General features: G+C 33.1%; 1 protein-coding gene across 1 annotated transcript in view; it reads right to left on the reverse strand.

Annotated features, from left to right (window-relative positions):
* LOC143248389 (neural cell adhesion molecule 2-like) overlaps window positions 1-20,523 on the reverse strand; it is an 82,947-nt gene extending 62,424 nt beyond the window's left edge. Inside the window, exons 1-7 of the mRNA XM_076496747.1 lie at window positions 20,469-20,523; window positions 17,689-18,023; window positions 17,125-17,235; window positions 9,135-9,338; window positions 2,829-3,125; window positions 2,169-2,459; window positions 1,282-1,569 (exon numbers count right to left, since the gene is read on the reverse strand). Of these exons, the coding sequence (XP_076352862.1) occupies window positions 1,282-1,569; window positions 2,169-2,459; window positions 2,829-3,125; window positions 9,135-9,338; window positions 17,125-17,235; window positions 17,689-17,707 (1,210 nt within the window). The 5' untranslated portion in view covers window positions 17,708-18,023; window positions 20,469-20,523. The remainder of the gene's footprint in view (window positions 1-1,281; window positions 1,570-2,168; window positions 2,460-2,828; window positions 3,126-9,134; window positions 9,339-17,124; window positions 17,236-17,688; window positions 18,024-20,468) is intronic.
* Between the last annotated feature and the right edge of the window lie 351 nt (window positions 20,524-20,874).

Below are 20,874 nucleotides of genomic sequence, written 5' to 3' on the forward strand. Positions count from 1 at the left end.
GTACTTTCTCAGATAGGCTGCTTTTAGCATTCTAAATAAGAATCGATTGTTTTCAAGGAGACTATAACAAGAGTTACCTGACCTCTAAGATATTGAACGTCTGTTTGGTTCCTTGCAACATGATGAATCGATATTTCTTTCTATTAATAGAGAGTTTAATTTAACAGTATCACAGAAGCATCTTCTAAAGTTTCAAACGATTTACCTCAACAAATCAGAGCAGACCTTTGTATTTGAGACACGAAAGCTGATTAGATTAGATCAACTCCTGCTTGACGTTAAAAAATGTAAAAGACCTCCACAAGTACACCATCTTTTACCTAAAGTTACTTTTCTTCTGAAGTTGTCTTAAATATTTATCTAATGCCAATAAACATTCCAGCTTTATCTATCACTAATTGAATTTATATATAACATTATGCAAAAGTTATAATACTAACAAATTTTTAAAAGGATAAATAATTGATATTTATGAATATAAGACGAATTTCGAGCAATGTATAATTATAAGATTAATTGAAACCAAAGGAAAATTGGGCCACATAAGAGTTTGAAGGAGCTGTAATAAAACAAGTAACAATTGGTGTCTGTAGAAATATTATGTTACGAACTTGTAGACATTATTGTCTAATATGTTTATATAATGATTGTTTTTTTTGCCAGAAAAACATTATTAAAATTACTATCTGTGGGATAATAATTGTAATGTTGACAACCAATTCTTCCTCTTATTAAATCCATCAATCATTAATATTTGATTTAACCGATTTATTTTATTTGGTCTTATAACTTTGTTTTGTTGTTTCTAGCACCATAACTTTGAGCACATCAATGCCTCACTCTGAGATGGGTCGTTGAGTGTGTGATCTACATTCTTATCAATAGTTTAGGTAAAAAAGCGTACTTTGGTTTGTTTTGAATTTAGCGCAAGGCTACACGAGGACTATCTGCGCTAGCTGTCCCCAATTTTGCAGAGCAAAATTAGAGAGAAGACAGCTAGTCATCAAATACCCGTTGTCAACTCTTGGGCTACTCTTTAACAACAAATAGTGGGATTGGCTGTCACGTATAACGCCCCCACGGTTGAAGAGCGAGCATGTTTGGTGTGATTCGAACCCTCGACCCTCGGAGTACGAGTCTACTGCCTTAATCACCTGGTTATTCCGGGCCGAAAGCGCAGTTATAGCATGAGAAATGTCCCTCTCAAAAGATAAGTGAATGTTTAAAGTGTAGTAAAAGATGTTTTATTAATTAGGATTTGTTAAAATAATCAGTTCTTACCGACTGAAACGAGTATGTATTTACAGTCTTCTTTCTGCATTCCGACAGAATTTTCTCCTTTACACGTAAACGTTCCGAAGTCATTTTCATCTGTTGGTGAAAAACGTGCCACGCTTTTTAATCCAAATCTAGTGTGTGTAAGAATTTCTCTATCTTGTCTGGAATTATTAAACCTCCAAAAAAATGTGACTTCGTCAGGATCAGCATCCACGAGACATTCAATTCTTACAAGTTCTCCAATCATAGCGGAGTAGAACTTCGCACGCCTACGTGTGCATACAGGTTTATCTAAAAAAATTATTTAAAAACAAAACAAGTCGTAAATACGCACGAAATTACAAATACTAACTACCTCTTGTTGTATATTAACATTATACAGATCAGTTTTTAAATAACACAAACATGAAAAACCACAATCAAGTTGAATATTCCAAAACTTCTAGGGATTCTTGTTTTTTTTGTTCTCTACGTCCCCCTCTGACACGGCGAAGCGTCGGCGAACATACAACATTAAAATTCTGGTTTCGATACCCGTAGTGGGCAGAGCACAGATAGCCTATTATGTAGCGTTGTGCTTAATTACAAACAAACAAATTGTTTTTTATTGATGTAAAGACGCTGCTGTGGTCTTTCAGTTCTGTGAAACAGTAAACACGCATAATCCCAATAAGATATTATACTGAGAAACATTCAGTTTATGAATAGTGTTATTAAAAAAAATTAAACTTTAAATAACTTTATACTGGTTTTTTACTTTTGAAATTATCTTAATCGAGTCCATCATAGAAAAGTTTTATTGCATGCATCTTCACGAACGGTTGATTAATGTCTTATGTTTTGAACATATGGAAGTAATAGAAAAAAACAACATGAATAATTCAGCTCACATTTAATCTTCAGTTCAATATCATCACTATTTCCTTGCCCTTCTGAATTTCTAGCGGAACAGCTATAAAATCCGCTCTGTTTTCGATCAACGTTTTTCAGAGTAAGAGAATGATTACTAATGACAATTCCATCTTTAGAGTTGCTCTTCAGCTCCTTTCCTTGGAAGTTCCATATTATCTCACTAACTGTAGGATTTGCTTTCACGATGCAATCAAGATATACGTCGTCGTCTTCGTGTACAGCTTGAAACGTACGACCGCCTTGGAGAAACACGAAAACTTGTGGTTTATCTGGAAATAGAAAAATAAATATGGCCACGAGACGGTTAATATTATATTTGTTATGTTTTTTTATGACTCCGAGAATCTTAATAATAATAAATGTAAGGTTTATCTGGATCTAAAGAGTAAACGTAGTCGCGAAGCGGTTCCTGTCATCTTTGTTTCTTTGCGTTTTCAAATAGCATCAGTAATAATATATATATATATATATATATGTTTACGATAACTTTAATGATTTTGTTAAATAAAAAACAAAAATGGAGCCAAAAGTTCTAAAGACATTATTTATAATGTTAAAGTTAAAATTTATGAAACAAACAAAAAACAACAGGATACTTTAGTTTTAAACAGTATTTTGTGAGATAATGATATACTCACAATACACTTTCAACATAATGACATCTTCTAGGCGACTGTTTTCAATTACTGGATTAATAACTCGACAGGTTAAGTTCTTTCCATGGTCAGAGCCAGTAAAGTTTATTTCTAAAGTTCCAACACTTATATTCGACTGGTGAGTAAGTGTGGTATGATTATTATCCAAAAGAATAGAATCTTTCCACCAAGATATATGGGGCTGTGGTCTCGATCCTGTAGTCCTGCATTCAAAACTGTACCTTTGTCCAGCCTTGTAGTGAATCTCAGATGAAATAAGTCGTACGTCTAACGGCTTCACTGGGCAGAAAGAAAGTCCTGCTATTACTGTTCCAATAACATAAGATTTCCGATTAATTATAATTTAAAGTCGTAAGGTTCTAAAACAAGATTTACCTAGTGTATATAAATTTAGTTTCTTGGAATTTTTGCAAAGCTAAACGAGGGCTATTTGCACTACCCGTCCCTAATTTAGCAGTGTAAGACTAGAGAGAAGGCAGCTAGTTATCATCACCTACCACCAACTCTTGGGCTACTCTTTTAGTGGGATTGACCGTCACATTATAACGCCCCCCACAGCTGAAAGGGCGAGCATGTTTGGTGTGACAGGGATTCGAACCCGCGACCCTCAGATTACGAGTCGAGTGCCTAAACCACCTGGCCATGCCGGGCCACGCCGTGACCATGTATCTACGATTCTGAACAATGTAATCTGATGCTGAAATTTTGTGTTTTTTATAATTTATCTTAGCGTTTTTCTTAGTAGTTTCAATACAAATTCTTGTTAGTTTTTAGTTTTAGTTCAGTTCAATTTGTTTACAGTTTTGCTATAGTCAATAATCAGTATTTTTTATTATAAAATAAAACCTGCCTAAAGAAACACCGAAGCCACGACGTAATCAGATTAGTTGGGCGGTAAACAACCATTTAGTTGGAGAACAAAACCTTAAATACGGCTTTTGTGATAATAACACCAAACTCAATTTTTTTATGATAAAAAAATATATATATTTTTTTTTACATTTGCGCTTCAGTGAACATGTATTATGCAATGAGATTTCTCAAACTACGTATCACTTTCTAGCCAGCAAAATAAAATAAAATTGTGAAGTACATTTTGAGTTGATAAATTATTCAAATACGGGATCTCGGATGGCAGTCAAAACGTTAAAACGAATCATATTATAAGCACATTTCTCTTTAATCCTTGATATATAATATAAACGTTAAACTTCTTGTACTAAATTTAAAAAAAAAAAACAACTAATAAAGAATGTTTAATTTCCAAACATATTTTATAAGTACTTGATTATTTAAACAAAAGTTAATAGAAAAATATTATCCCACGTTAATAACGTCCCATTGTTTACGCTGAAAATAAATATTCATTAAATCACACAAATACACATAAACTTCAAAATATGTGTTGTTCAGCTTAAGACGGTTTTCCGAACGTTTTTTGCTCTTTTCATATAAGCTTCAGATACATTAAAAGGCCTCGAAAGATGCTGATTTAAAAAATCGTGAAAGGATTACAGACCTGTTTGAAAGGACTGTTCTTCTCCGGTAATTAAAAAGAAAATTGAACACGCCACATTAAACAGAATAACACTAAACATTATCAGACCTAAATGAAAATATATGCACCGAATGTAACGATTAAGTTACGCATAGTTAAAATATATACATATATTGTTTATTATTAAATGCAAAGGTACACAACGGCCTATCATATGTAGCTTTCCTTTGGGTAATGGGAGACAAGACCAGAACACCCGAACACCCACTCAGACGTGTTTTAAAGTATGCTATGGTAACTGAAACCACATAAATTGCAAATAGCCGTTTATTGCAGGTTTACTGGTTGTACAATATGAATTATAAGAAACTTTACTTACAAATTCAATGTTTCTTCACACAGTTGTGAACTACATTAAATCTTCGAAACAAATTATGATGTAACTTAAAAGCTTTTACTAGTCAGTAATTACATTAACTCGATGTTATATTGTAATCAAAAATATACACTTTATGAAATTTATAAAAGAAAAAATAGAGATCGCTGGGAAATATTAATTTGCTTAACTCTCTTAACTAGCTTTATAACTGATATTTTAAATGCATTCCAAATTTTTGATTGATGTTTTTAAAGAGTTATAATTTTTCTATTCAACTTAACTGACAAAAGTAATGACTAAAGAGATTTCCTTTTTTTTCCGACTTACACTTTGCTCTTACAGTGATTAATAAATTCATTATAAGAGTGCTAAATTTTAAAATATTTATTTTAAGTTTATAGCATACTTAAGATCTAGTGTGTTAACTGAAAATGTTTGTTTGTTTCGAATGTTTTTAAATGCTCTTTTAGCTATTCTTGTTAAATAGTAGAATTTGACTGTTTCTCTTATAACTCATCCAATGACCCAAAAATGCAAAGAGCGATATTGCGGTAACGGCACGCGAACCATAGATAGAGTAATTCACACAGCAGAATGCTAACCAATTGGCTCAAATTATAGGTGGAAAAATCTGAATTACGTACGTTTATACATGGCTAAATTATGCAAGTTTACAAACAATGTTTCTTGTAAGGTATGGTCTCCACGTTAATATAATCACCACTTTGAACCATTTAAATACCTCTTAAGTTCCTAAAACATGTAAAATGTACTAGAAAAAAGGTTAAACATTAAGTGTTAGGATAATACAAAAAGGTACATTTTATTATAAATAATCAAAACTATTCTTTATAAGGCTACCGAACATTTTAATGTTATAAAGCTTCGGGTTCATTGTCTGAGCTTGCAAGTAACGTTTAATGCAAGTTAGTTGTTATTTTGATTAACAGGACAAAACTAAATAAAGGGTTATTTACATTTTAGTCTACGCAAGGAATCAAGCCTCGGAATTATGCATTCTAAAGTTCGTAAATATTTTACTGGTCCCTTGGGGGATCGATAAATTATTTGCAAAATGTGAAAAATATTATTAGTTTTATTTCAACGTATTATAATGATCATTAAGCTCAGTCTTTTTTATTTTCGCCAGTTTTATTATATTTCAGTTCTAGGTAATTCCATTTAAAGTGGGATGGATATTGAATTATGGAGTATATGTTCATTATGTTAACTTAAAATATCAAAATATTCACACACACATAAATATATATTTGAAATATTAGCATCATAACGTTGTATAAGGTTTTGCCTACACGATTATGTTGCTAAATGTGTCATTTCATACATTTAGTCTAGCTTGAACCCAAAACCAATTATTCAACGACTTTTCTTGTTGAGAGTTTAATTAATATCTTATTAATAATTATTTCTTATACCATTGTAAAATAATCATTAAAAATCAAAATGAAATTGACAAATAATGTATACGAGTCGAAACTCACCTGTAATTGTTTGATGACATATAATCTTGCTTCATACAATATTTACTTAATTTCACCTAGGTTCTCAAATAAATTATGAACCTTAGATACAGCAAAAAATTCATCTTGTTTTATTGGGAACCACTTTCCAGGTTTCGTGCTGCCCCTAAAAATACTTAGTTCATCGCAGATCGTAAACGACACCACAGTTTTTCTTCTTGTAGAATAACTTTTCTCATTGTTGATCTTGAGCGACACCGCAGTTTTCTTCTTTTAGAATAACTTTTCTCATTGTTGATCTTGAGCAACAGCGCAGTTTTCTTCTTTTAGAATACCTTTTCTCATTGTTGATCTTGAGCGACACCGCAGTTTTCTTCTTTTAGAATAACTTTTCTCATTGTTGATCTTGAGCGACACTGCAGTTTTCTTCATTTAGAATAACTTTTCTCATTGTTGATCTTGAGCGACACCTCAGTTTTCTTTTCTGGAATAACTTTTCTCATTGTTGATCTTGAGCGACACCGCAGTTTTCTTCCCCTAGAATCACTTCATCGTTTATCTTGAGCGACACCGTAGTTTTCTTCCATTAAATTAACTTCATTATTGATCGTGAGCTACACCGTCGTTTTCTTCTCCTAGAATCACTTCATTATTGATCGTGAGCGACACCGTAGTTTTCTTCCCCTGGAATCACTTCATTGCTGATCGTGAGCTACACTGTAGTTTTCTTCATTTAAATTAACCTCATTATTGATCGTGAGCTACACCGCAATTATCTTCCCCTAGAATCATTTAACTGTTTATGGTGAGCGACACCGCGGTTTTCTTCGCTTAGAATAACTTTCTTCATTGTAGATCCTGAACGACACCGTGGATTTATTTATATCAATTTCCTGATAGCTTGATCATTTTAAAAGTGCATTTCTAAACGTAGCTTCTTCTAGACTAGATTTATCGAGCCTCTACTGCACGTGCACTTCGGCTTCAAGACCACTTTTAGCATATCAAAGGCATAAATGTCAATACAAACTGCCCTGGAGGACTTGACAGACATGCGGTCGAATGAGGTTGCAAGGTTCATTTTCTTGGTCATTTATTTCTGGTTGTTTGATACGTTTATGGCCCTTGATTTATGAGATTTCGTTAACTTCAAAACATTACTTATGTTCAGCTTTATTGCAACAGTTTTCTTGGCTCTATGGTTTTGTTTCGTAAGCATAGTCTTCATTTTGTGAATGCGGTTGACGCTCCACGTTATCAATGAAGTTTAGAGCTGTCAGTATCCCATATTTTCTGTTATTAGAAACGTCACTGACACTTATTCTCTGCTTTCAGAGCTGTCACTGTCATATATTATCTGCTTTTAGATTGGATCCGGTACTGTCCCAAATTTCCTGCTTTCAGAGATGTCACCGTCCCACATTCTCTGCTTTTAGAGCCGTTACCGTCCCATATTCTCTGCTTTAAGAGCCATCACCGTCCCATATTCTCTGCTTCTCTTTAAGATAACAGAATCGAAAGATTTCTTCAGAGACATGTCGTTTCTCTTAGCTCTATGTCGTTTAATAAAATAGCTATAAAAATATTATGATGATAAAAGAGCATCATCCTCCGAGAACATATCACCCCTAACGTCATTGTAAGCGAGGCGGCCTTTCAACCAACTATAATTAACAAATAAATATATCAGCTGTGGTGTTATGACTTACAGCAATACAACGTTGTATCAGCACCTGCTGTTTCCCTCTAATAACTACATCTTTCTTTTTCTAAAAATGCTGAGTTATGTTAATGTAATTTTATAATCGCTGTTATTTTGTTTCTTCCTATTTAAGTCTATGCATAATGAAAACATTGAAAAAAATTGTAACAAAAATATAGAGAAAAAATACTAAATTCGACATATACATTATTCAGAAGCTGTATTAGTAAAGTTAAGCGAAAAGAAGCACCACAGGAAATATTTCTCTTCGTTCCGCCCTCTAGTGGCAAAGCAGTTTCGATACTCGTGTTGGGCGGAATATAGATAGCCCTTTGTGTATCTCTATGCTTAACAACAAAAACAACAGCTTTCAGTACCAAATGAATCCTCACACTCGCCAATGATGAGTTACCTTAACATAAATATTACAAATTGCGATATCTAATGGCTTGATTTGAATGTTGTTATTATCGCTTTTTGACTTGTAATCTGAGGATCGCGGGTTCGAATCCCAGTCGCACCAAACATGCTAGCACTTTCAGTCGCGGGGGCGTTATAATGTGACGATCAATCCCACTATTCATTGGTAAAAGAGTAGCACAAGAGTTGACGGTGGGTGGCGATGACTAGCTGTCTTCCCTCTAGACTTACACTGCTAAATTAGGGACGGCTAACGCAGATAGCCCTCGAGTAGCTTTGCGCGAAATTCCAAATACAAACAAACTTTTGCTTTCAACGAAACCAACCGTATTCTTTGGCATATATAGCAGAACTAATGTACAACCTTGACCATTTCAAATATAGTAATAGAGGAGACAATATGCGGAAATAAAAAAATTGTTCAAACTTAAAAATAAAACCTGAGAAATTAAATTTATAATCACAAATATTTTAGATTCAAATATTTTCTTTTTTTTTATTAGTTTGTAAAAATTGGTATTATTTCAACAGTAAATGTTTTAATGACGTAACGATGACGTATGTTCTATAGACAACGAAATATTAAAGCTTGATTAATACATTTAGAATACTCTGTAATGGATTTTAAAATCCTTCCTATAAATATGTAAAGATATTCACATAGTAGACAATATATTTGAGATGTAATAAAACGGCTAAGTCGTAAGCATATGGTTTCTAGTCATTAACTACAGAATTTACAAATATAGCTTTCAAAACTATTTTATTTCATAAGACACTCAACATAAAAAGCACATATGAAACCCACAGTTCAGGTCAAGGAAGACGGCAGCAATAATTGAAGACGTGAGATTCGAGTTCCACACTTGACACAGCAGTTCAGCGTTGAGATCGGTCCTAGCAAGACGCGGTATCACAAGCTCATTCACTACTTCCTCAACATTTTCCGTTTCATGTCTTTTGTCAAGCAACTGCATTCCTCTCCACCAAGTCACGGACGGAGGGGGCCTCCCTTTAATTATTAAAAGTGACGGTTTCTTTTCAAGAACAAGTATGAAACTAACAATTTATTAATAATAAAGTCTGCTTAAAATTAAACAGTAATACTAGCATTGTCAATTATTTAAGCACTTTGTGTTAAAACAAAATGCCAGAGAATAAGAAAGTTTCTGACATTATTATGATATCGATTTAATTCAAAATGAATCTTTAAAAAACATCAGATTTTTACATAATATCAATAATACACTTTAAACATATTTTTTCATAAACAAAGAAAAACGCACGTATATCTAATTATCCATTTTTTTACGTATTTTCATACAGGTTTGATTTATTTTGAATTTCGTGCAAGGCTACACGAGTGTTACCCGTCTCTAATTTTGCAGAGTAAGACTAGAAGGAAAACAGCTAGTCATCACCTCCCGCTGCCAGTTCTTGGCCTACTATTTTATCAACGAATTAACCATCACTTTATAACACCCCCACAGCTGAAAGGGCAAGTATATTTGGTGTGACAGAGATTCGAACTATCGACCCTCGGATTACGAGTCGAGCGCCTTAACCACTTAGCCATATAACAAACGTATAATTGGTACTTAATACCCTAAACAAAATTACTAAAAATTACAATTCATAAACGCAGTCTACTTGACACCAAAACATTTGTTTTGTAAGCAATTTTATAATATCAATAACATCTCGATCAATATTTTGTCTGTCGTATTCCATTCGGCATAATAAGATTTGGCATTTTACGAAAGACCTCCTCCGTACTGAATATAGCACATATAATGTAATTGGCATATTATTACAATATTATTTACTTGCACATATAAATTCTTGCACTATATATATATATATATTTATATAATATTAATACTCAACAGTTAAGTAAAATAAAACAAAACCAAAAGAAAGAACTGCGTTAGAAACAGTAAATTTAAATCTCCGACTAATGATATTTTCTAAAAACCAAAATCAAGTCCTAAAAATATAAAAAAAAAAAACTTTACACAAATTGAAAGGTACAGGCTATAATTTTGGATATAAAATGTACCCTACGTTTTGGAGGTGACTGTGTAAGTAAGACCCACACTGTAGTAGGGATACACTGTCTATCAGTTTTAACCTCTGTTCGCTAGTTTCCAATGGAGCAATTTTAAAATTTTAAAAACATATATAATAATATTTAATTAAAAGAAATAAAAATTAAGATAACAATATGTGGGGACCCAAGCCCATAACGTCCCACATGTTTATTACCGTTCACTGCCTGGAGACAGTTGTGAGAAGGTAACTGCTCTTTAGTGGAAAGAACTAGAAACGAAACGAAATAAGGTACTATTACAGGGGGGTGAGTAAGATACGCTTGCATTCTGAAGTTGTCTTTTTGTTCATATTATTATTGTTTCATATGACTACAGCTAAATCAGTTGAGTATTTTGCACCAAAACTAAGACAGATGTACTATATGAAGCGCTGTAAATGTTCATGGAATATTTAAAAGTTGATTTACGAAGTTAAAAATGCATAGTAGCTGCAATGTTTTTTTTCTAAGAGGCTGCTTTTCTACTCGACGCATGTTAAATGCGTGTTTGTACGAAACAAAAACAACTGGCTGAATAAATAATTGCTTTAAAACACACAAAACCTCATTTAAAGCATGTTTTAGAAGTATCTGATTTGTTTGAAAAATCTGTTTTATAATATTGAGTCTTACTCTATGTATATATTTGCCATTTGATGTGAATTTAGAAATCCAACATCCAAAATAATTAAAAATATAGAATATACAATATACAAAATACGCAAACATAGTCAGATATCTACTGCCGACAGTTTGCTTCAGCTACAAATCCTTACAACGATTCTACTATAAAATTATTCTTAGTGATATATGATGTCTTGTGTGATCACATAAGAATTTCACAAAAAACCGAGAGAGCCGAAAGAGTAATTTTGAAATTAATTCGACCTCTTTAACTTGACCACACTGCAAAATTGTTTAATTCATTCACTTTTCGACCTGAAAAACGGTGCTTTCATAGCGTATGCTTTATTTGGAAACAACGAGTGGGGAAATTTCTATTACATTGACCGGAAACAGTCACGTGAGAGGTTACTCTTTACTCATTGTTACTCAAGCTCGCTATCTCTACGTAGATTTTCGCGACTACGTTTCAGCCAGTTTTTAACAGTGGTAGATTACATAGGCCGGACATGGCCAGGTGATTAAGGCACTTGATTCGTAATCTGAGGGGCGCGGGTTCTAATTCCTGTCGCACCAAACATGCTCGCCCTTTCAGCCGTGTGGGCGTTATAATGTGACGATCAATTTCACTATTCGTCGGTAAAAGAGTAATCCAAAAGTTGGTGCCTTCATTCTAGTCTTATACTGCTAAATTAGGGATAGCTGGAGCAGATAGTCCTCGTGTAGCTTTGCGCGAAATCAAAAACAAACTAACTAACAAACGAATACCATAATATATTTTCTCCTCAGGCGATAGTGGTAATATCTTTCTACTGTTTCTTGTGCACAGTTTAAATCACGAGTACATATGTTATATTTATTACCACTTTATATAGAGCAATTTCATACAGAAATTACCATTTTTGAAGTATTTGATGGGAAGGTAGCACTTGTAAATGTTGTTGATAATTAGCAGCTTACGATAAGTGTTTCACTATTACTTATTTTGCATTCTTTGTGTCACCTTATTCTAAGAAATACTAGTGTACAAAGGGTTGTTGAATAAAACACGTATATAACATGTTTACCTAACAAAGTAAACGTATTTCTGTATCTGTTTACATTACATTAATCTGTGTTATAATATCTTATAAGAAACATTGATCAATGTTGAAGGAATTCCTTTCTTGCTGCTCCTTTTTTGTTACCTTACACTGTGACATTTGACAGAAACCAAACATTAAATGTGTAATGATAGAATATTTGCTTTCAAGATGGTCCCTTGAAAAGAACTTTACATTTCGTTTGTTCTAGTTACATACCAATACATTTGTTTATTCTTTGTTGCATATTTATTATTTATATTGAATGAGTTCAGCGTGGTGGTTGGGTGGAAAAAAAAGCCAAAACACCAGGAAAGTGTTGAGAAACAAGCAACATTCAACTGAACACATATGCACGTACGTAGCTTAAAACTTATTTAACATAAATTGACATAAAAATAAATTAAAAAGAAGGATTAGTAAAAAAAATAATTTAAAATGGGAGAAGAGTAGTCGTCAAAAGTCATAAACAAGTTGAATCACAATGTAATGATCATAGTTTTAAACTTACAGCTAGTGACTCTTAAAATGTAAACAAACTAAGCTGGAATTAGTCTCTACATTACTTTCTCAAGCTGTAAATCTCTATTTTGACTCCACTTAAATTGATACTTTACACATGGTTATATTTTAGTTACAAAACCAATATTCAGACTACTTATTGTAAAGTTTAAGTATTCATTTCTTATTTGTTATTATTTATTTTTTTTACATATTTAGAAATATTAGGTTTTGCAGTACAATTGTTTCCGCTAATTGACTCTACATTTATAGAGTAATGTGTCACATCAATTTATCATAGATTTCAGGTTTCTCTAAAAGTTACATCTCTGAACCACTAAACGGGGCATAAGATTTTTCTAGGGAGAATTATAGAAGGTTTTCTTGTGCACGGATATACTGATGTTACGTTTTTCTTCAAAGGAACATTAATCTACAAGAGTATATGAAACTAAGAACCAGTGTCTCTCTAAATACAACTCTAAATCACACCAGATAAGAGAACAAAGACAGAACATCATTTCGACTACTACAAGCAGTGATTCTCAAGGGTCTGACAAACTGTGGCACTTACATCAATATTTAATTCTAAATAGTGTCATCTGCTGGCTTGATCATGACAGTAATAAAACATTTTGCCCTCGAACAAAGAGGAGTTTACTAGCGTTTCTCTTAATAGGAGTTTTACTTGAATTTTCCATGCACCCATTTTTCAAAACGATTTTTTTTCTTATTCCTTTAGCTGGTGAGATTTTAAATTCAAAAGTTAGTTTTATTGTCCCAATGGTTTACGCTCTTTTTACTAGTGTTTGTGTGTTTTGTTATTGCAAAATCACATCAGGCGATCTGCTGAGTCCACCGAGAGGAATCTAACCCATGATTTTAACCTTGTAAGTCTGCAGACTTACCGCTGTACCAGCGAGGGACACTAGTGTTTGTTTTACAAGTAAACTATTTTCCATTGTTTAATTTTAATTCCATTAAGAGAATTGATTAGAATGCTTAATGTATTTCATGTTACTACTTTTATTTTTACTTTTTTCTCTTTATTATAGAGACGGTTTTGCCCTATTAACTTAGTATGCGGATTTTGACTAACCTAAATCCCATAAACTGCCCGAAACTAGTGAGATGATATAGAATTTACTATCGAAAACATTTTAAACAGTAAGTGTCCAATTGACAAAACAATAAGTTTTCATATCTATAATTAAACACATAAGAAACCTTTCTTAATTGTTTTGGACTTATTACATAGGTATGCTTATTTAATAAGCAAAGATGTTGGGCATTAACCAGAAATTTTATTAAAACTTTCGAATCCTTAACAAATTTCTTCTTCAGACAGTTGTTTATTAACAAAAACTCTGACTCTGATTAGAGAGTCAAAAGCTTTGACAAAATACATTTCTTCAAAAGGTATACTTATATATATTTAATTAACTATACTCATTAACGGATTGACTTGTTAGTTTTATTTTTTATCGTAGTCGGTTAGCTTTATCTGAGAGATAGTTAATATTAAAGCACTGATAATGAGAGATTATAAAAATAACAAGAACTTCAGATTTAAAAACAACTTTTGTTAGTTTAACATATATATAAACTTTTTAAAATATTACTTTTATAAAGCAAAATTGGCAATTTAATAATATTTATTTGTTAATGTTGTCATTTCCATAAGAATTACTCTTATTTTTTCGAGGGATTTCGTTATATCACTACTAAAAGCATACAAGTATATTGTTTAATCGATGTAAAAACAAGAACCTGTGGAACACAGAAATAAAAAACTAAAGAGTGTCTAATTAAAAATTGTTTGAATTACCTCACATAAGATTAAAATAAATAACATTCTGTTGTTTATCGTAAAGCAAGAGAAAAAATAACTAGAGAAAACAAACTTACAAAGCAAGAAGAAAGACATACACATTTGAAACATATCACGTAAAATGGCTCACATGGTCAAGTGATTAGAGCAATTGACTCGTAATCTGCAGGTTGCGCGTTCGAATCCCATTACCTCAAACGTCAGCCGTGAGGACATTATACAGTTACAATCAATCCCACTATTTGCTAGTTAAAGAGTTGGCAGTAGGTAGTGATAACTAAATGCCTTCTCGCGAATCTTACCCTGCTAAATTAGAGACAGTTAGGGTTATCCTCATCAAAATTGAAGTGAGTAAGATTACTAGTTTAGCTCCTTAAAGTGTAAGGGTAGAAATGTTTGTATCAGAAAGATATTGAATGAATTGTTCACATTCTCCTACTCCTTTATTCTAAAACACCAAAATTATAGAAGTTATTAAGGTTTTCTCATTACATATTAACAAGAATTCAATTTATTTTATTAATTTGGTAAATTTCCGTCAGTCTTTTGCCTTTGAACGTGTATCTGTTGGCTGCTCCTTAAAATACGAGACTTTAAGCAGATTCATGCCTTATAGGCTAACTTGTCCTTAAAACCAAATATATCAGGATGTAGAACTAGTAGAAAGTGTTATCTTAATTATTATTGAAAATCAAATCTCACATGTGAAAAACGTAGTAGATGATGAATAAGGAAACCTTTTGTTCAATATAAGCAGCTAGAAAATGGAAAGTGTACCTCATAAAGTTAGAGAACTGTATGTATGTTTTGCAGTTGGACATAGTGCTATTATGTTTATGATTTATAAGCAATATCTCCTGAAACGTAGTTAGTTATACCCTATTAAGTGCCTTAGAGTAATTCTATTTGTAATTTCTAGTTTGCATCTGAAGAAGAAAGGTCAACCTTTAGAAAGCGTATGGATTATAGGGTTTTATCACTTAGTATCAAGATTTAAAAAAACTACAAGTTTTCTGACATCATGGATAAAAAAGCGTGGTGGAAAAAAGTCGCTGATAAAACTTTGTTAATTGAATTTTAGATTTTTTCGTTTTTTAGCCTAACCAAATATTCTTAATGAAAAGCTTAGCAACTAGTCTGAGGGATTATAGCATTAAAAATTTTAGTGCGACGATCATAGCACAGATAAACCATTGTGAACCTTTCGGCAATAATAAACAAACAAAATATAATGAAATAGATGTCTTCATATTTCTTGCCCATATGTTATACGAATGTTATTATCCTATGTTGTTTATTAAATATCCAAGTGAGCTATGTGTTATAAGTTTTGTGATTAAAGAAAGTTCCCCAAAAAACCTTTTTCAATCAACCAGCAGTTGTGATGTAATATATTTTCCTTTGGAAATTATACACTTAGCTTATATACATAGGTAGAGCCTCATATTAATTTAATAAGTTTTATGTGTTTGATGTTTATAAGATATTTTGTTTATTGTTTGTAATTCAGCACACAGCTGCACAATAGGATATCTGTTCTATGCCCACAACGGGTATCGAAACCTGGTGTCTAGTGTTGTTAGTATGCAGAAATACCGCTGTGCCACTACGGTGGGGACTGATCAGAAGTATGGGCCTCAGTTGTCCAAGTGATAGGAAATCCTGTCTTCGTGACGGGAAGTCCACGTTTCGAGTTCCATAAGTTTTATTTTTCTTTGCATCTGTTTGCGTTCTGTTTGTTTTAACACAAACAAACAAAACCACACAATGAGTTATTTAAGCTCTATACATTGTGGAGAATCGAGCACAGTGACGAAATTATATAATAATTATTAATATAGTATTATTTTGAAGGTTCACAATGTCAAACTTGTACAAAATATGTAATAGGACCTGTTTTGCGCATGCTATCACTTTTATATTTCAATAATATATTGTTTTTCTTTCTACTTTTGCCACAGCAACTACTAATGACAATAAGGATTTGTATGACTGTAGCATGCAAAGAAATCAGTTTTGAAATATGGCTGCTAAACCGTTTTCTATATTTTCTTGTTTATAAATTTTGTTGTGATATAAGAGGTTGAAAAATAACAAGACGCAATACTGAATTTCATCTTGATGAACTAACTCTAACAGCAAATTCCCCAATTTTTAAAAAAAATCTGTTAAAACATCTTGAGGAATCTAAAGATTTGTATGTAACGTACATTTCGTCTCCAACATATTTTTTGTAGTTTTTATTTTTCAAAAGAATTTAAAGAAAACAACAACACATTATCTATTAATAACACTCATATTAATAACATTAATATGATATTTAAAATACTTCAGGGACCGCGGGTTTCAATCCCCGTCGCACCAAACATGCTTGGCCTATAAGCCACAGAGGCGTTATAATGTTACGGTTAATCCCACTATTCGTTGGCAAAATAATGTCCCAAGAGTTGCGGTGGGTGGTGATGACTAACTGCCTTCCCTCTAGTCTTACACTGCTAAATTAGGGACGGCGAGAGCAAATAGCCCTCGTGTAGCTTTAAAATTTATTTTTCGTTTCAATTGCAATTGGCTTATAAAATAACATATAAACTGTTAATAATACAATTATAAAATTATATTATTAACAGTTTTTTTTAAATTGAAGACTGTAGAAATAGTTTTTTACACTTACCACCTTTAGCTATACATTTTAGTCGTAGTGTCGAATCTTCGTTATAAGGTCCTATTAACCTGTAAAGCGGCTGATGCATTTCGTCCAAGATTATCACATCCTTTGGAGGAACTGTTCAGGATAAACTGTAGATTTTCATCTCTTTCAATGAATTTTTATTGATTTAGTAATTGATAGAAACTAAGTAGGAACTCAACCCATATAGAGTAAAGTTGTGTATCTTCTACTTTCAAGTTAATTGAAATTTCATTACTAGAATAGCGATATAAAAATAAATACATAATTAATAATCACAGAAAACAGTAATAATTTTGGTTGCAGCCTAACTACGGTCAGACTGTTTTGTTTGTATTTTTTAGAACAATGCATTAAGCTATCAGTGACAATCACCAGTAAACTCTACTTTTTCTGAGCTGCTGAGTTGAGGTATTGCCTATGCGAAACTTACAAAACATAGCTCTCACCTGTAAAATATTTGTGTTTCAAAATTCATACCTAACATCAGCCTCTTGCTCTAAAGAAAAAATCATTATAATTTTCCTATGTTTTCTATGACCCACCTACCCACGACATGCAATATCATGTTGTTGTTGAGGTCCTTCCCCAACGGTAGTCCACTCTACAACGGTAATGTCCTGCATCCTCAACTTCGATTGGCTCTATTGTCATCAGTGCTGGTTTTGTACGTAGGTCGAAATGAGCTCTTTTACCGAGGAAATCTGATGAGAAATGCTGCGCATTTCCTAACGACCCCTTCCTGCAATCCACTGTAAATATGGGAGTGTTGATGTCTGATCGATACCACAGTATTAGTGATACGGAGTCTTCACTAGTAGGCGGCGTGATATTGCAGGGAAGCTGAGCACGGCCACCAACAAGAACATTCAACACTGGAGGAGCTACAACAGGAAAATGATATTGGAATATATTACAAAAAACAACAACAAGAGATCAACCAATCAAAACAACTGTAATTAAAATATTATCATGTAAAAATAATAAATGTTAAACCACTTGAGTGTGAAAGCATGCAACAGAATTCGTGTAAAAATATACATAAATACGATTGTATCTGTTGTTTAAATAAAGATCACACTAACGCTACTTATTAGGTCCATTCACGATGGGCCCGGCATGGCCAAGCGTGTTAAGGCGTTCGACTCGTAATCCGAGAATCGCGGGTTCGAATTCCGGTCGCACCAAACATGCCCGCCCTTTCAGCCGTGGGGGCGTTATAATGTGACGGTCAACCCCACTATTCATTGGTAAAAGAGTAGCCCAAGAGTTGGCGGTGGGTGGTGATGACTAGCTGCCTTCCCTCTAGTCTTACACTGCTAAATTAGGGACGGCTAGCGCAGATAGCCCTCGAGTAGCTGTGCTCGAAATTTCAAAACAAACAAACAAACCCTTCATGACGACATATTTGTTAAGTAAAACGCAACTTTTTTTTTCTAATTGATAAATTAGCAGTAACTCCAGTATAATCGGTACTCCTATCATTTCTTTCAATAATGTACGTAACATATATGATATGACTGTTAAATGTTAATTTTTCCTGCATATGGGCTTTGTTTTGTCCTGTCCCACTATAAATAAAACTCGCCATCAGTTAATTTCTTACGTGGTACCGTTGATGGTGTCTAACCATGAACGCCATTAGGCCAAAAGCGATCTTATTTGGTCCATTTCTAGAGAAATTTCGACCGTACCTTAACCCCAACATTGTTAATGCTCATATCAATCATATTTCAGTTTATTTTTCTTCTCCTGTTAAATACCTCGGCATTAATTTTGATAGACACTTGACCGTGAAAGTTCATTTATCTGTATTTAGTAACAAGGTATCACAGACCCTTTGGCCCAACATGGCCAGATGGTTAGGGTGCTCGACTCGTAATCTGAAAGTCGTGGGTTTGAATTTCCGTCACACCAAACATGATTGCCCTTTAGCTGTGGGGGGCGTTATGAAGATAGAGTGAACCTTACTATTCGTTGGTGAAAGAGTAGCCCAAGAGTCAGCTGTAGGTGATGATGACTAGCTAACTTTCCTCTAGTCTTGTACTGTTAAAGTAGGGATGGCTAGCGCACATAACTCTCGGGTAACTTTGCGCGAAATTCATAAACAAACAAACAGATCCTTTAGATTCTTTTGAGTTTATCAGAATCAACCTACCTCGTTTACTCTATACATACCAATCTTTCATACTGTCTTTCTCACCTATGGATATACTTCTTTATGATCGCAAACAGATCCTAGAGTGTTATACTATTTTCTAAGACTTTCTGTCAAGATACCTAGATATGCTAGATAGCTTTATGATCTATCACCTTCTCACTAATTAAAAATCTTTTTCAGCTTTTTACACTAAATATCGCTATAGATTTTAACAGCTAAAGAAATTATTGACGACCTGCGCAGCAAATGGGTTCATCCTCTAAAGAAGCTACTGCTTCTTAAACTTGATCACTTTCTAAATACGTACTTGATGTTTCTTTTGTAACTGACTCACAACGATGCCCTCCCAATGTCTAATTTAACTTTTTGTATTATCCAACTTAATGATACTGCAATATATTTTAACTGACTACTTTGTCATACCGATAAGGTATGTCACATTTTCTTATTCTAATGAATGATATTATCTATGAGGCACTGTGAGTATCCTGTGATTCATATCTTAACCATACTGAAACATATTTTCTTCCTTTTAAATGTCTATTCTCCTGACCGATGAGAAGGCGTAACTCTGTTGGTCCACCAACTCTTTTGAGAAACTGAAATGAAACATATTTAAAACCGTACCTTCTTAAAATTATTAATATACAATTGTTTCCGCTGTTTTAAAGCACGTATATGCTTCTCGAGGACAGTCTACTATTATAAACAATGCCTATATTTTGTTCTAATATCCCCAGTATTTGTTATAGGCAGAAGAAAAAACAAACAAGCAAGGTAAAGATGTGACTAATTTAATGTCAAGTTAGATTATTTATAGTTAACTTTATTGTTTAATAGCCTATTGTCTCTGAAGTTAATTTACCATAAATATAAGGTATCATAATGTAACGGTTGTCCAAACTTAGATAGTTTTCGATTATTTAGTAACGATTTAATGGCATGCCTAGCTGCATTAAAACCTGTATTAAAATTTCAGTTTCATAAAAAAAATGTAAGTGCAACCCTAAAAGTATTTATCTGAAAAGGTTATTGATGATCGTTTTAAAGAGTTGGTTATTCATTTAATCACATTTACAGTGTTACAAGTAAATATCTGTACTGTATATAAAACATAACCACATTCATGCACATTTACTGAGAAAGATTTAGCAAAAATACAACTTACGAACGACAATATCTGGATCTCTGACAGTCTTTAGTTCAATTCCTGGGTTACCTGAAACAAAAGCAACATCCCTTACCACATTTTCTCTTACATGAAAACATTGTTTGTAACTACAAAATGGGACTAAAACTAAATTAATTTTTTAATACGCAGTCTATACTTTAATACCCAGTCTACGAATCAATGCCACCGAAATCAAGAACGAAGGAAAAATACTCTAATAAGGATCACAATTGGGTAACCTCAAAAAACTAAATATTATTCCTAGAAAAAATTCGCGTCTAAATAGTGTTTGGTCACAAAGGTGCGGAGTTTTAGATTTTAGCGGACAGTGTTTTTATTGCACAAAATAGTGTAAGTGTTCCTGATCGGTTTCCGCACTTCGCGGCAAATAAGTAACGTTGAA

This window comes from Tachypleus tridentatus, chromosome 4 (genome assembly GCF_004210375.1).
Source record: "Tachypleus tridentatus isolate NWPU-2018 chromosome 4, ASM421037v1, whole genome shotgun sequence".
Taxonomy (NCBI): domain Eukaryota; kingdom Metazoa; phylum Arthropoda; class Merostomata; order Xiphosura; family Limulidae; genus Tachypleus; species Tachypleus tridentatus.